The following is a 16,928-nucleotide window of genomic DNA, read 5'->3' as shown; positions in this document are numbered from 1 at the left end:
ACAGGTAAGTTTTAAGTTATGTGAGTTTGTCAGTACAGTATTTGCTTCAACATGTGTGGATCTAGATGTATGCTTGATGGCAGATTTTTGTGATTTTCCTTTTATTAGCAGCAGACGAGGAGGTTGAGATTGTTCAGAAGAGCTCCTTTGAGACGGATGAGAGCAAGAAAGTCATCGACGGTGGGAAGGGGAGCGAGAATGAAAGCGACAAACCAGCTCTGGTCAAAAGCAAAGTGATGAATGAGAAAGAAAAGCAGGACGAAAGTGTGAAACCTGAAGGAGATGTAGTGGAAACAGAAGTGGGAATGACCGAACCTGTGTCATCTGGGAATGATGCTGAGCCGATGAAAGCTATTAAACAAGAAGAAACCAAGTCAGTGGGTGAGAAATAATTCAAAAGTAATGAAATCGCTGAATACAGGACCATCAACTGTGACAGGGGCAGGAGAGGCCACAGTGAAGGGTAATAGGGGTGGGGTTGGGAGGGGGTGGGTATACATGATCCATGGCACTTCCTACAGGGACCACAACATTACAGCAGCACACCACACAGGGTGGGCCACTGGACCAAAGAACTGAGATCCCCTTGGTGTGATGTAATCAACAAATCCAGCAGTGTCTTTGTCCCTACAACTTATGTTTGAGTTTTTTTTTTTTTTTTTTTTTTTTGCATTGCACGTATAATTGTGTACCATAAAATAATTACTGTGGTAAAATACACCATGTTTACAATAGATGGATAAGAGACATATGAATATTAAATGGATTATTGAATTGACTTTCTGCTATTTTTTTAGTGTGTGAATACATTATTTCGGATCATTAACGCTTTTTTGACATGAAGATCTTCACTCAATGCTGGGGTTTTACTGGAGAAGAAGACTGTGAGATGTTGTTGAAAGCTCTGGAAGTCAATAGTGAACTTTCCATGTTGAAATTAATGTTTGTTTGAAACTTTTTGGGGTTTAAAATTAGTTTAAAATGTTCTTTCCTGAACTTGCACATTGAGCTGATCATGCATAAATGTTAATCCAACGAAAGTCCTGGGGGAGGAATGATGATAAAGTGCATTCTTTTAGCCAAACACCAAAAACTAAAGCAGCTTTGTGATTTATTTTGTAGAAATAAGTACGGATGAATGACACAGAAATAAAATTCACACAGTATTTCATCTTTAAATGCTACATTTACACAATAATAATCCCTTATTTTTAAAGGTATTTAAGCCAATTGATTCAGGATAGTACCGTGCGGTATAAACAAGGTTTTATCATGAAACTTCCCTTTAAGTAATTTTACATGACAAAAGAGGGCTTCAGCAAATTTTAATGCACATTTTAATAATTAGGCTAGCCTACATGTTATTAATATCTTGCCTTTTAGGTTGAATTAATTATCCTTTAACTTAGCCATATGTTTCCCTATCTAGTTTAGTTGTTTTTTTATATATAGAACTAAATATAATTTGTAATTTGGTGTTTTTTTACTTTTTTACATTGCGTGTTTTTCTTTAATAATCATCCTTGAAATAGTTTGACTACTGCACCACTGTCACACAATGATAATGATCAGAATATTAAAAACAAGCGAGCATTAAAAGCATAAATAGTAGTAAAAAGATTAAAATAAGACCTGAATGGCTACATCAATAAACACTAAACCTGATCGTTCTTCCTCCGGACCGACAGGAGGCGCCTGCGGTTGAAAATCGCCCAGAAAAAAAAAACACGTTTCACCCGGAAGACGAGATACAGAGGGAATCGACGGTTGTGGACTGTGCTGAAGAAATTCCCTTTTTTGCAGTTTAGATATTCCTGTTTGTTACAAACCAACGCTCACTGTTGAGATGTCGATCGTGCCTCCTAACCGCTCGGCCGCCGGATGGCCCCGCGGAGGAGCCGTTCAGTTCGGGAACAAATACAACAGCGGCCCCGCGAAGCCGCTCAGCCTGGAGAGGACCATCAACCTGTGAGTGTGTGTTTGTGCGGGGTGGCTGTTCTGCTGTAGCTCATTGTGTTTGATTCCTGCAGGACTAACTCAATCAAATACTCATAACCTCCAATAGATCAATATTTTCTGCAACGACGCATTCGCTGTTTGTTTCTCAGCTAACAGTAGGCTGCAAGTAACTAACGATTTAATTGATTATAGAGCTGAAAAAGTAGATTTGAATAATAATTCAAAAGGCATAAAGGTATTTTTTCAAGAAAATGTTGCTTTAAAATAATTTGTTTCAGCCTCAAATGGCCAAACTTGCTGGTTTTCTTTGTCCTCTATTATATTACAATAAACAAAACATGGTGTTTTTTTTGTATTACATGAGCCCAAATGTAATCCATACATAAATAAATTATTATAGCCTAGTCAACAGACTTATTAGTTGCTCATCATACAATCGACTAATCAGTAAATTTGTTTTAATAAAAGGCCAAAATCGATCAGAACAAAGCGATATATCTTTTAACCACCTTAAACCCAAAATAATTAAAACAATTATGGAAGGAAACCAGTAAATATTCACATTTCAGAATTAGTTATCAATATGTTTCTGATCAGAATTGCTTGATAAATCACAGAAAATATTTTATTTAAATATCTTCTGACTTCTCATGTATTTTTACTGCAGATATCCTCTCACCAATTACACGTTTGGCACCAAGGAGCCTCTGTACGAGAAGGACAGCTCGGTGGCCGCTCGGTTCCAGCGCATGCGGGAAGAGTTTGATAAGCAGGGAATGCGGAGGACGGTGGAGGGCGTTCTAATTGTCCATGAACACCGGCTGCCTCATGTATTACTGCTGCAGCTCGGCACCACATTCTTCAAACTGTGAGTAGCTCATGTTCATAAGCTCCTGTTTGGACCACCAGGAGGAAGTTTTGACACTTAAAATAAGTGTCAAAAGTGTTACCCATTCATACACACACTCATACACAACTGCCATCGGTGTATGAGTGTGTGTATGAATGGGTGAATGTGGTAAGATATGTAAAGCGCTTTGGGGCTGAGAAAATCGGCTAGAAAAGCGCTATATAAGTCAAGTCCATTTACCATTTACCATTTACTTTGCTTTTCTCCTGCAGCCCCGGGGGCGAGTTGAGTGCCGGAGAAGACGAGGTAGAAGGTCTTAAGCGACTGATGACTGAGGTACCTGCGTCACACACAGTTTTAGATTCGTGTTGTTAGCTCCTGTGGTGGTTCGTGGAGTTTGTGTTGAATAACTTGTCTTTTGGTGTTAGATCCTTGGGCGGCAGGACGGCGTTAAGCAGGACTGGGTGATTGACGACTGTATCGGCAACTGGTGGCGACCAAACTTCGAGCCTCCACAGGTTAGTACACGCCGATGACATGGACAATGAGATGTTTTGATGATTTAACTAACAAGTTAACTTGTAGGAACAAGGCATGGCACAATATGAAAATGGCATTTCATCATTATCCTGGCAAAAAAAGAATTTTGATTTCTTCATCATTTAGAACTTTTCTTTTTTTGTGGGGGGTACATTGGCAAGCCGAGCCTTCAGCTATGGTTCCAGGTTTAGGATTAAGGAATGACAGAGACGCAGTGGTACTTTGAGGAAATTGGAAATCAATTCGAAAATCAATGAAGCACTGTACGCTTTTCAAGTCCCTCGTGTGTGTGTGTGTGTGTGTGTGTGTGTGTGTGTGTATATATATATATATATATATATATATATATATATATAATTATTTCTAACCTTTCATTGAAAGCATTGTAGAATTAACTGTGCAGTATTGAAATTCTATCTCTAGTCCATTCCTTTATTTCCGCTACAGAGTCCAAAATATGTTGCTTTTTTATGTATTGCAATGATTTATAGAAGACACTATCACTATGCAGGAGGAGTCTCTGTAGTCAATTAGTGACCAATATACATACGTACGTAGCTTATTTCTGCTCATGTCAATTTGAACTAATGGGAATGTGTTTGCCTTGCAGTATCCATATATTCCAGCTCACATCACCAAACCTAAGGAGCATAAGAAGCTATTCCTGGTTCAGTTGCAGGAAAAAGGTCAGTATTTCATCATGTTATATGGAATTATTGTATTTGGCACTGTTTTTTTGATTTTCTTTTTTAAATAAAAAAATCATAAATAAAGTTTTTATAAGTAAAGTTTCTCTGTCATTTTATCTCATTATTAAATTTATGAATCATGTTTCCACAGCGCTGTTTGCTGTGCCCAAGAACTATAAACTGGTGGCAGCCCCGTTGTTTGAACTGTACGACAACGCTCCTGGTTATGGACCAATAATTTCCAGTCTACCACAGCTATTGAGCAGGTATTGATAATTTATTCTTATGCTTTTTTGTTTATTGTATGAAATAAATAGATCTGGAACACTCCTTTCTTTGCTTCATTGTCATGGTGGCTAAATATAAGACTGAAGCGCTGGAATTAAATTGCTTTAATGTTAAATTATGACAAAACGTACTGTGTAACGTGTGATTTATTATCTAATAAATTAGCATATCTGCATATTTTATTTATACAAGCCAGAGGAGAAAAATGCAATTATGCAAGTCAGTGTTTTTTATGTGCTTTGACGTTAAATTTGCAACAAATGGCAAAGGATTCATTGCAGATAAAGGGGAATATATCATATTCAGGTATAAGAAAACTGAAACTTTAAGCTAGCTTTTATACAATGTATATATTTAAAACGACTCCATAACTGAGGTTTGCTTAAACACTGCTACAGTTAATCAATGATACATGCAAAGAAAAAATGGAAATACTCCTCACATGGTAACCAGCCCAACTCTTACCTAGTTCTCAATAAAGAGCTACTTGGCACATTTTCAGCTGCTTAATAGTAGAAGCAATTCCTGAAGGCATCAATATCAATATAAAACGAACATTATATTTATACTTTGTTTGGCCACCTGATGTCTGCTTCAAAGTTACTCTTTATGCTGACTTCTGAGTGCGTGTGTGCATTATATTATACTGTGCTGCAGGACACAAGGAAGGATGTAGGGAGAGTAGGGTAAAGGAGATCTCGTAGGAGTACCAATCTTTTGACGTTGAATTAATCAACATAAATGTTTAGCAGGAATCTATTTATTTAATGAGAAAGAAAAAAAGGGCATGTAGGCCTCCATTGATGTCTTTGTCTGCACGTGCCTGGTGTGAAACCATTTTGGACTGTGACCTGACAAACAAGACAAATAAAAACTGCTTCATAGAGGAGGTTAAACAACTCCACACATAACTTCTTAACAGAATAATAAAATAGGTAAAGCCAACTAATTGCAATGTCATTATTGTGAAAATCTCTTGTAAACTAAATTTGTAATAATCTTGTTGTCTTTTTATAGGTTCAACTTCATCTATAACTAACCTGGGTGAGCAGAAGTGCATCTAGCTGTCTCTGTGAGTGCAGCCCGGTCTGAGAGAAGACAAGAGACAACGTGGTGAAAAAATACGTCTCACCCTTAGCTCAACTTTCAAAAAAAGAAAAGCTTGTAATGTCAAGTATATTGACAGTTCACAGGGGTGTTTATACTCTTAGTAAAATTGTCATATGTTTGTTTTGTTTAGTCTGTTTTGATTTTTTTTAAACTTGTGAAACTGCTCATTTTTGTAGTATGACAGTCTGTATTCCAGTGTGCTAAGATCTGATTTTATTTCGTCTCGGAGAAGAACGATGTTTGATTAAACAAACTACATCATTGAGTCTCCTGTTGTTTTAACCTGTAACAATGCTGTGGGTTTTTTGTTTTCTTTTTAATAAAGCAGTCTTTTGAGTATGTTTTTATAAATCTCGGAGAGCAAGTGAGTGGCTGAATGACACTTAAGAAGTTCAAATGTAACTTTAAAACTCTTATCTGGCAAGTTGCTTTTGAATTGTCTTTTTTCTTTTTTTTCTTTTAATTTCTTATTTATTAAAATGTTGAACTGTTGTAACATAAAAAAGGAAAAAAAAGGTCTTATGTAACATGGTGATCAAACATCCAGTGCATATGCATCAAGTGAATGTGAAAACCAAACTATTTCTGCTTAAATTACCACTGAAAAACAAAAAGTATTATTTTGTGGATGTAGTCGCAGATGGGGAACATTTAATTGCATCGCTCAAACTGCAGTATAAATGATTAAAAAAATTAAGGAACCTGCAAGCAAAAAGTTGCTTCACAAAATACAATCCTACATAAAATAGGTGCAAAGATAGCAATTCAAACAAGCATTTAAAAGGATATCGTATAGAGAAAATGAATAAGAAACAGGGAAAATTCATGAGAAATGCAATACAACAGTAGCTATCTATTTTTTTTCCCGTTTTCACCTGTCATTTTAAAAATCCATTTCTATCTTGTGTTATTTGTGAGAAGATATCACAAGAAATTAGAGGTAAATTATGGAGACACAAAAATAATATGCATAGTAGTTGAATGTGAATGTTTGAATTTGAATTTAATCCTAATGTTAATATGAAACAAATTATTATTTTGTACTGTCATTTGCACAAATTGTATTTTGATGCATTGGCACAATTTTTTTGTTGTTGAACTTTTCATGCAAATAAAGTAATTTGGATTATAAGAAAAGCGGTTACACAGATGTCTTTGTTAGATAAATAAGGTTTGGAGGAAAGGGGATGAGGGCCCCATGTGCCTTTGTTTGCCTTTGGAACCAACTAACTAAATCCGCCACTGGTAGTATGTGTCACGCTTTAACCATTTTTATTTACAGTGCTTTAGCCAGGTCCAAATAATGACAACTTTTTTGCCTGACAGTCTCAGCTCAGGGCAAAAAAATTAGGTCATACTTCCTTAACGTCATTTCCACGCGTCGAGCGTGCTACTACACACGTTACTGAAAGTGTAGTCAAAGCCATAGCTCTCATGTTTTTCAGGTGATACATTCTCACAATGTCCTCTAAACGACGACCAGGGGAGAGCGTGAAACCGGAGAAGAGGAAGAAAAAGAGGAAGAGCGAGGAAACTGCTGAACTGTGCTCGGTTATAGGAGACGAGCACGTGAAACGGGCAGTGACGGAGGCGTGGAGCCGGAAGAGCGCATGTAGCCATGGTCAGTGTAACATCTGGGTTCAGTGTTGATTGTGACACATTGACATTTGGAGAAATCATAAACATGAACAGCAAAGCAAATAAAAAGGAAACGCATAACTTGTTGATGTATTTCTTTTAACTTGAAATTATCTCATCGATCCATCACTGTATTTGAATGATGTGAATGTGTGTCGCTCCTGTCTAACAAAATAATTTTTGACACATTTTTGACTTTTGTTGGTGTTCAGAGTTTGTTAACCGACCGTCCAGTTATCTTTAGGTTTTGTTGCCACAGTTGAGATCATGTTGTTTAATTGTTCCATACAGTGCCGGCGCTAGCCAGGGGCCCAAATGTTTTTTTTTTTTTTTTTTTTTAGGTGGAAGTCCAGGCCCACTATCGGACGGGCCTGTTAATTCGCTGTCCAAGAAAATGTCAAATAAAATTCAGACAATTAATTAATACTAAAGAATATACTATTACCATGCATTGCTTCTAATTGTATTATTGGGTGGGCAGGACAGCCTGCCTCCAAGTTACCCACCCGCTTATAGTGGTCACTGGTCAGCAGAGCCGGCCCGAGGCATAAGCGAATGAGCGGTTGCTTTTTTTAAGTTTGTGTGTTTGATATCAACATCATATTATGTAAATGTAAATTATCATACAATAAAAGGAATGCAATGTTTTGGTAGATAGTTAATAGCTTAATAATTGAATCAGTTCATCTGGGAGGTAATCCGAGGTTAACTGATCATGTCACGTTCACATCCATGGCATGCACAGTGTGTATTGAGTTTATTTAAAAATATTTTAAAATGGGGCTGCCCTCAGTTGCCCATGCACTGTGTATAGTCTATAGCTTATTTCAGCCTCGTCTGTGGAAAAAAAGATAACTGGACAACAGAGTTCTTCTGCTTCGTTCCTCTCACTGCATTTAAATGTACTCACTATATTACAGAAAAATATGTCCTGTAAAAGAAAAAGAGCACCAAGCCCATCCCAGAGGACCCTGCCTAATATTTTATTTCAAATTTATATTTCTGTGGAAAATGTATGTGTCTTTCTTCAATAGCTTCTAATTCATCCGACCCAGTGTGTCCAAATTATTTGTTCACACAAAATTCCTCAGATTTAGCCTCTTAATTTTCCTCTCAAAGTGCACCAGATTCATGCATTTCACTTTAAAAAGGTAAAAAAAAATCTCCCGGGGGAGGGGGGGGGGGGGGCATACCCCCGGACTCCCCTAGAAGGGTCGTGACCTCGGCTGGCTACTATTTTCACCCAGCTGGACCTCGGAGGCAATAGTGGATACACTACAGTTAATACTGCGATAAAAAAAAGATACATTATGTTGTATATAATATGTAATTCATAAACATTTTGGAAAAAAAACATGAAGAATCAAATCTCCCACACAGCAACACTCAAAGTTTATTTGCATATTGTGTTCTACACAATTAACAGTAAATGTGCCAAAAAGCAGACGCAGAGATCTTACAAGGGCAAAAAAATTTGGCTCGCGCGCTCTGCGCACGCTCGCATCTTCGGTCTCTCTGCCCAGTGTGCCCACCTAAAATTTCTACAGGCCCACCCTAATCTGACTGTCTAGAACCGGGCCTGGTTCCATATCTTTTTAGAAACAATCATCTTTTAGTTTTTTTCTGTGCAGGGGATCTTGAGCTGGACTGCCACCCGTTTCCCCACTGCATCATCAGGAACTTCCTAAGCAGCGAGGCCTTCGTAGAGAACCTGCAAAGGGAGCTGCTGGCGCTCAACTTCCACGAGAAGTCAAACGATCTGTACAAATTTAAACAGGTGTCTATGCACTCGATGTTCTCTCACTGTCCTGTTCCTGTGGGTTTATGTTGCCGCTTTATAATCCTCACTTTTTTTTGTCGTTTCCAAACAGTCGGACGACTTGAAGAAGAGAACAGAGCCACATATCGCAGGACTGAGGTGAAACATTGTGTTCTTTTTGTACATATCCTTAAAATCTTAAAATGCAGTAAATTCATTCATCTTTAATAAGGCGGTAATTGGTGTTAAAATGTCAGCACGGCCTGATCTGATATGTTCACATTGGGACATTTAAGTGACACATCATTATTAATTTTGGCTTTTTAGTTGTTTTATTTGAATGATCTAAAATAAAATAATGAAAAACCAAATTTAAAAGCATATTTTTCAACACTTGAAGTAGATCTCATCACTTGACAAAATATGTCAAGTGTTTTGTATAAATTGTCCCTAAAAACCAAAGTGAGTGTTGTTGTTTTTCTCTGTCATTTTTCTCTGCTGTCATTCCCTCATACTCTTTTTTTAATTCTTAAAATACTCATGCAGGAGACGCACAAGTCCTGTATTCGTTGTCTGTGTCTCATTGTTACGCAGTCAGCAGCATCGAAAATCTCAAGGGTGAAATGCTGAAGTGGTAGCCAGCATTTTGGGGTTGTATTTATCAGCTCCACCAGGTGGAGTCAGAGATTACATCTGCCTCCTAATTATATTTCCTCCATTCTGTGCTGCTGTTTCTGAAAGGTAGTGTTGACATTTGGCAGGGTTCAGCTGTTGTTAATCACCTGTGAGCACGGGGTGATGCTTATTAAAGCAGAGAGGCTGCATCTCATTCAGTCTGGTGACAGAGCTGAGTTTATTACAGCAGTGAATACGTCAGGGCTTTTAAACAAATGACTAGAAACAAAGCTGTTATTGCAGAATTATGGAGCTGTAAGAGCTGCCAAAACTTGCTCAGACGTCCAGTGTTTGAACCCAGTCCAAGAGACATTGGATTTGTATAAATCAAGACCGGAATGAGCTGTACACATTGAGACTCATACATTATGCATATTGTACTAACCGTTCCTTTATGTAGTATATAATAATGTGCAGCTTAAAAATACAATCACAAATATGACGAGCTGTGTTTACAGTGGAGAAACATGCTATATCTTTTTAAATACATATTTGTGATTATACAGTGCTACACCTACATAAGAAATAGAGCCCAGGAGAATAAATACCATAATAAGATGCACAATAACGGCCTCCTCTTGTGATCATCTATTATTTATGTCACAACAAAATGTCATGGAAGGTTTGAGCAGTCCAACAATCTCACTGTGTATGGTTTAAGCCTATAAGAGGTTAAAGGTGCTGCTTTATTGTCAACACGATACAGGATTTCTTAGTAAAGTTGACATTTTTCTGTTTTTAGGGCGGCGCTGTTTGGTCGTTTCAATTCCTGGCTTGGGGAAGTGTTGGGGGTTGTACTGGAGCCCACAGTGGATATTTCTTGTGCCAAATATGAATACACAGGTGAGCTTTGTTTTAAAGGACTGATAAATATATGTAGACATACACTCACTGGCCACTATATTAGATTCACCTTGTTAGTACTGGTCGGACCCTTTTCTGCCTACTACATTCATTGTTTGGGGCATAGATTCAACTTGGTGTCTAAAATATTCCTGAGATATTGGCCCAATTTTACATGATTAGGCAGTTGCTGCAGATTTGTCAGCTGCACAATCTTGATACAAATCTCCCATTTTACCACATCCCAAAGCTGCCCTATTGGATTGAGATCCTCCACAGTCACTGTGTGGAGGCCATCTGAGTCCAGTGAACTCATTGTCGTGTTCAAGACAGTTTGTGGCGTTTAAACAATGCTCACTTAGTGCTAAAGTGCTCAAAGTGTTCATCCACCACCAGCCTCTGGATCCATCCTCCTATTCTCTAGTCTCAGTTTCCTGTTCTTAGCTGAAAGGAGTGGCAACTGGTTTGGTCTCCTGCTGCTGTACTCCATCTGCTTTGAGGTTTGATGTGATGTGCGTTCAGATATGCTTTTCTGCAAACCTTGGTTGCTTGAGTTACTGTTCCTTTATTCTCCTCTTATGTCTGCCATCAACCAGGAATTTTCTTTTTATCAGACCATACCCTGTCATGTGATTGGCTAATTAGATATTTGTGTTAACAAGCAGTTGAATAGATGTACAACAAAGTGTCCAGCGAGTCTGTGTTTGTACATACAGTCAAGCCTGAAATTATTCATACCCTTGGCAAATTTTATATATTTTTTTCATTTTTAAGGGACAACAAGAACATACACAAAAAACAGCTGCCTCCAAGCTCAAACAAAATCAAAATACATCACACAAAAAACAACAAGCTTTCACACAAAAATGCGTACAGACATGAAAAATTCCAACAAAATAAAAACAAGCAGCGACTAAATAACACAAATAAACAGTTAAAAGAAAATAAATAAAAAAAGGGGGGGAGGGTTTCAGTCTTGGGCCAGGGTTGATAAAGAATTGAAAGAAGTTATAAAAGAATCCCATTTTTTTGTGAATTTATTAGCACAGCCTTTCACTGTTAATTTTTTAAAAGAACATAACGTCTTTGAGCCAGATTTGAATTGATGGGGGATTAGGGGATTTCCACATAAGTAAAATACGGCGTCTTGCCAGGAGGGAAGTGAAGGCAAATTTTTCTGATTGTAAGGCTGTAATATGGGGTTGTTGAGATGGGGTTCCAAATATTGCAATGAAGGGGTCTGTTTTAATTTGGGCTCCTAGAACCTTTGTCATGATCATAAAAAAAGTCATTCCAGAATCTGTATATTCTGGGACAATAAGAAAACATATGACTCAAGTTACAAGAGGAGGCGTGGCATCTGTCACATTGGTCCACAACATTTGGATACATTTCAGATAGTTTAGCTTTGGTGAAATGGACTCAATGTAACACTTTAAACTGTATAAGCTGCAGCCTGGCACAAGGAGAAGATGAGCGTATACTATGCACAGCCTTATCCCACCATTGATCTGTCAAATCTACCCCAAGCTCATGCTCCCAAGCATTTTTGCTTTTGACAGCGGAATTGTTTTCCAGAGCCATGAGTTTGTCATAAATCTTAGATATTAGTGATTTCTGCTGGGGTTTTAAGGTCAGAAGGTCTTCCCATAGTTGGTTAGAATACAATTATTCATACCCTTCTCAATAATCAATAGAAAAAGCCGTTATTGGCTATTACAGCAATCAAACGCTTCCTATAATTGCTGACCATCTTTTTGCATGTCTCCACTAGTATTTTTGCCCATTCATCTTTAGCAATGAGCTCCAACCCTTTCAGGTTTGATGGTCTCACTGCCATCACCCTGATCTTTAGCTCCCTCCACAGATTCTCGATTGAATTCAAGTCAGGACTCTGGCTGGGTCACTGTAAAACGTTAATGTATGTATGTTCGCTAACGATTTCTTCACAACTTTTGCTGTGTGTTTTGGGTCATTGATTTTTTTATTAAAAATACATTTCTGCATGGTGGGAAATCTCAGAGGACGTGGTCGGAAGCCAAAAGCTACACCTGTACTGGCCAGGCGGATAGTGAGAGAGGTGAAAAAAAAATCCCAGGATCACCACCAAAGCCATCCTGGTTAATCTTGGCTCTGCTGGAGGCAACGTCTCATGGCAGACAAGCCAACAGACACTGCACACTGCTGGGTTCCTTGGACGCAGACCAAGGAGGATGCCACATCTCCAGATAAGGCACACAAAAGCCCGCTTGGCCTATGCAAATGCTCATCTCGACAAGAAGAAGACTTCTGGTCTTCTGTTTTATGGACAGAGGAAACTAAATTGAATTGTTTGGCCACAATGATGTATCCTTCATTTGGCATAAAAAAGGAGAAACCTTCAACCCTAAGAACACCATCCCCACTGTCGAACATGGAGGTGGGAACCTAATGCTTTGGGGGGTGTTTTTCAGTCAATTGACCAGGGAACCTAATCACAGTAAACGGCACCATGAATAAAGAGCAATACATCAAAAAAATTCGAGAGTTGGAGAGAAACTCGGCCTTGGGCACCAGTGGACATTGTAGTAGGACAACGACCCAAAACGCACAGCAATACTGGTGAAGAAATGGTTAGTGGACAAACACATTAATGTTTTACAGTGGCCCAGCCAGAGTCCTGACTTGAATCCAATTGAGAATCTGTGGAGGGAGCTAAAGATCAGGGTGATGGCAGTGAGACCCTCCAAACTGAAAGAGTTGGAGCTCATTGCTAAAGATGAATGGGAAAAAATACCACCGTGGAGACATGCAAAAAGCTGGCCAGCAATTATAGGAAACGTTTGATTGCTGTTATAGCCAATAAGGGCGTTTCTATTGATTATTGAGAAGAGTATGAATAATGTTGGACATGTAATAACAAAAAACGTGTTCTTTAGCCGGATATGTAAAGGAAAAATACCATGAAAAAGGTTTAAAGTTCGGGCCTGTATTTGCAAGGCCTTAGTTTTATTTAAGGTAAATCGACAAGGCAAGATGATGTGTACAGCATCAAAGTACATCAATAATATTGGATAATGTATTTTTCTAACACATGCCACTTTTTTTCAAATGTAAATAAAAGCTGAAAAATATATTGTACATCGTCTTATTATTTTCTGGGTGTTATTTCCAATCAAGAAAAAGCTTGCTGGGGGTGCCCTTAGCTCAGTTGGTAGGGAGTCCCCCCCCCCATGGGCCTCGGCCAGCAGCGGACCCGGGTTCGATTCCAGCCCGCGGTTGTTCTCTGCATGTCACTCCCCTCAGCCCCATTTCAACTCTGTCTCTACACTATCAATAAAGCATAAAAATGCCCAAAAAATATCTTGGAAAAAAAAAAAAAAAAAGGTTAAATAAAAGTAACTTTAAGTCAAAATTTGCCAGGGGTATGAATAATTTCGGGCTTGACTGTATGTCTTTATCAGATTTTATTATGACACTCCTGTAAATTTTCCTTATTTATATATTTGGAGATTTATCTCTTGTTTCTAGATGTTCTCCTGTGTCACGATGATGAGTTGGAGGGGAGGCGCGTCGCTTTCATCCTGTATCTCGTTCCTCCGTGGCAGAACAGCGATGGAGGAACTCTCGACCTTTTCACAACAGACAGTAAGTATCCGACTGTGTGTGTGTGTCTTTATTTCTGCGCTGTCAGAAAACAGAATTAATAACTTATATTTGTGTTTGTCATCAGGTAATTTCCAACCGCAGAGCATTGTGAAGTCGCTCGTACCCTCTTTGAACACGCTCGTCCTGTTCGAAGTGTCTCCGATCTCCTTTCACCAGGTGTCAGAGGTCTTGACACAGGACAAGTGTCGTCTGTCACTGAGCGGCTGGTTTCATGGACCGTCTTTAGAGCGTCCCCCTCGCCACATCGAGGCCCCCGTCCCACGGAACCCTCACTTACCGAGAGATGTGAGTTTGGTCAAATTTTCACAAAGATGTATACGATTTCTTTTAACTATCTCAATTGGAATAGTTTGAAATTTTTGGGAAGGACACATAGTTCAATATAGTTTTTACATTCAAAGCTTTGACCAGCAGCAGCCATTTAGCGTAGCATAATGAATGGAAACATAGGGAGGAAACAGCTATGTTCAAAGGCAACAAGATCCACCTATCAGCCCCTCTAAATCTCACTAATTAACACGTTATATGTTCTATTCCCAAACTGTGCTGAAACCGAATTGTAAAAACAATATGTGTCAGTTTTAAGGGGGTAACGTGACTATTTCTGAGCAGCAATTGAACCTCAGCTAAAAACCTCCTTCAATCGTCATCTGACTCGGCAAGAAAGGGAATATTTGGGGCGCTCCGGTGGTGTGGTGGAGGGAGCGTGTGCCGTGTTGGCTCCGGCCTTCGTTGCAGTGGTCGCGGGTTCGAGTCCGGCCCGTGACCTTTGCTGCGGGTCATCCCCCCTCTCTCTCTGTCTCCCCATTTCGGCTCTGTGCTGTCTAATAAAGCTTGAAAATGCCAAAAAAAAAATCTTAAAAACAAAAGAAAAAGAAAGGGAATATTTGAATTTCCCACCATATCAAACTATGCCTTTAACAGACAGCCCACGTTCCTTGTGACATGTGTTTTGTTTTGTTTTATCACAGGAGACGTTGCTGCTGGAGTGGGTCAATCCTGTGTACCTGGACATTTCTTATCAGGAGCAAATTCAGCAGGAGTTTGAGGACAACTCTGAAATTCAGCTCAAAGATTTTCTCAAGGTAACTTCTGACTATTTTCTGTTTTTCACGTGTCTAAGTTTTTCCTGTTTTACTGATTATCAGTCTTGTCCTCAGGAGGAAAAGTTCAGGGAGGTGAGCGAAGCGCTGCGTCTCACTCAGATTCAGTGGACAAAGAGGAGTCCTCCCAATAAGAGGTGGAGGTTGTTTCACAGCTCATTTCACTTGTTTTATCTTAGCATTAAAAGAAGAATGTGATTACATGAAGTGTGTCTGTTTGTGTGTAGATGCTATGAGCGGGCTTCTCTGGATACCCTGCCGCAGTGTGTGAGTGCTTGTTGGGAGCTGCTTCATTCAGAGGCTTTCTTCCTGATTCTCTCCAACTTCACGGGCCTTCGATTGCACTACCTGTGTCCTGCTGATGATGACGAGGAAGAGGACAAAGAACAAGAGGAGGAGGGGGGGAAGGAGAAGCAAGAGGACGTACGGGATGGAGAAGCCACGGGGTCTTCCACAGAATCACCCTCAGCAAATACAAGCGGAGAGAAAGGTATGAAATGGTTTCTTCAGCCACAACTCTGTTTGTGTGTGTATGATTTGTTTTATCATAGAATGTATAGTTTAGACCTGTGTTTGTTTTCTAGAGCTGAGCACACCTGTATGTTGTGGTGAACTGCGGCGATGGTCTCACGGCGGTTATACTCTGTTACATGATGGCGAAGCTGCGCGAGCAGAGTTCGCTCTGGACCTCGTGTTGCCTTTTGGCTGTGCAGGTGATCACACACACGCACACACACACACACACAATTTAAACGTTTCTGCTATGAGAAAAAAACATTTTAAAATCTCAAAATTTTTCTTCCACAGACTGGCAGCAGGAGTTTGGCGGCTTCACTTGTTATGTTGCTAATGAAGAGGATGAGGAGGTGAGTGAGTGTTGATCGCAGTATAAAGTCTCATTGAACCCGTGTGGGCCATTTCTTAAAGGGATTGTTACCATAATTTGCTTATGGTTTACTTCTCATTGCAGCTACTGACAGTGTATCCAGAGGACAATTCCCTCGCCCTCGTCTACAGAGACAAAGAAACCCTCAAGTTTGTTAAACACGTCAACAACAAAAGTGCCGCTGGTTCTTCAAACACTTCCAACTGCAGAACATTTTATGACTTCTCCTTTGTGTACCATGAATAAATATATTTATCTAACTATTGTGTGGGTGTCTTGTCATTTTACTTTCATCTTCTTAAAGTGTTGTGTCTCTCTCACAATTAATTCTCAAAGGTGTGATTGTCTGTTGTATGTATCTGCATATACCCGAGGAATCCCAATTGGCATCATAAATATATAATAAATTATAACATGTTCAGCACTCAAATATGTGCAGACATAAAATCGTTTTTTTACTTTCAAAGTAAAATTTCTATGATCAAGGTTTTATGATTATTGTGGCTGAACAATTATAGACAAGTTTGAAAACATTTGACATGTTTTAGTGCTTTTGTATGCTACACTATGAGTCTATACAGTTAGCACGATGTTAGCCCTAAACTGCTGCATCATTCTAATTTTTCCAAAATGCTGGGGTTGGGGTGATTTGTGCCAGTGGCATGGCTGGTCACCAAAAATAAAGTGATTGTCTACAGTAGCGCAGAAGAGACTGACATCTCCATTCCATTTAACAACACCACTGATGAGAGTTCAGATGGCCAGAAAGATAATGATGAGTCTGACTCTGCTGGTGACTTTGTCATTGTGAGCTTTGCAGGTAAAACCACCTAGACCTGCTAGGCCTTGTTTAAGAAAATTGATGTTCAATCTTTGTAAAATATTTACTTTAAATAAACCTTATATGAATAATCTTCCAATGGATTTATCTTGCTTTTAT

General features: G+C 39.0%; 2 protein-coding genes across 2 annotated transcripts; both read left to right on the top strand.

Annotated features, from left to right (window-relative positions):
* The first annotated feature begins 1,749 nt into the window (after positions 1-1,749).
* On the top strand, positions 1,750-5,796 carry nudt21 (nudix hydrolase 21). The gene is made up of 7 exons (XM_080025347.1): positions 1,750-1,968; positions 2,627-2,827; positions 3,082-3,145; positions 3,238-3,327; positions 3,960-4,035; positions 4,190-4,304; positions 5,344-5,796. Exons 1-7 carry the CDS (start codon positions 1,847-1,849, stop codon positions 5,363-5,365), a joined length of 690 nt encoding a protein of 229 aa, XP_079881473.1. The 5' UTR covers positions 1,750-1,846; the 3' UTR covers positions 5,366-5,796.
* Positions 5,797-6,822: 1,026 nt separating this feature from the next.
* On the top strand, positions 6,823-16,688 carry ogfod1 (2-oxoglutarate and iron-dependent oxygenase domain containing 1). The gene is made up of 12 exons (XM_080024755.1): positions 6,823-7,057; positions 8,706-8,851; positions 8,946-8,992; positions 10,251-10,351; positions 13,862-13,978; positions 14,064-14,284; positions 14,971-15,084; positions 15,160-15,239; positions 15,330-15,592; positions 15,687-15,815; positions 15,910-15,968; positions 16,073-16,688. The coding sequence occupies exons 1-12, from the start codon at positions 6,898-6,900 to the stop codon at positions 16,232-16,234; spliced, it is 1,599 nt and encodes a 532-aa protein (XP_079880881.1). The 5' UTR covers positions 6,823-6,897; the 3' UTR covers positions 16,235-16,688.
* The last annotated feature ends 240 nt before the right edge of the window (positions 16,689-16,928 follow it).

Source organism: Ammodytes marinus (assembly GCF_949987685.1).
Source record: "Ammodytes marinus genome assembly, chromosome: 1".
Lineage (NCBI taxonomy): Eukaryota > Metazoa > Chordata > Actinopteri > Uranoscopiformes > Ammodytidae > Ammodytes > Ammodytes marinus.
Note: the sequence above shows the minus strand (reverse complement) of the source record. Positions and strands in the feature narration are given on the sequence as shown.

What these genes read in the sequence shown, in the direction of transcription:
- nudt21 (XM_080025347.1), top strand. Translation starts at nt 1,847, where the DNA reads ATGTCGATCGTGCCTCCTAACCGCTCGGCCGCCGGATGGCCCCGCGGA. An exon ending in CTGGAGAGGACCATCAACCT is followed by an intron (nt 1,969 to 2,626) that starts GTGAGTGTGTGT and finishes TTTTTACTGCAG; the next exon opens with ATATCCTCTCACCAATTACA. An exon ending in GGTTCAGTTGCAGGAAAAAG is followed by an intron (nt 4,036 to 4,189) that starts GTCAGTATTTCA and finishes ATGTTTCCACAG; the next exon opens with CGCTGTTTGCTGTGCCCAAG.
- ogfod1 (XM_080024755.1), top strand. Translation starts at nt 6,898, where the DNA reads ATGTCCTCTAAACGACGACCAGGGGAGAGCGTGAAACCGGAGAAGAGG. An exon ending in ATCTGTACAAATTTAAACAG is followed by an intron (nt 8,852 to 8,945) that starts GTGTCTATGCAC and finishes GTTTCCAAACAG; the next exon opens with TCGGACGACTTGAAGAAGAG. An exon ending in CGACCTTTTCACAACAGACA is followed by an intron (nt 13,979 to 14,063) that starts GTAAGTATCCGA and finishes GTTTGTCATCAG; the next exon opens with GTAATTTCCAACCGCAGAGC.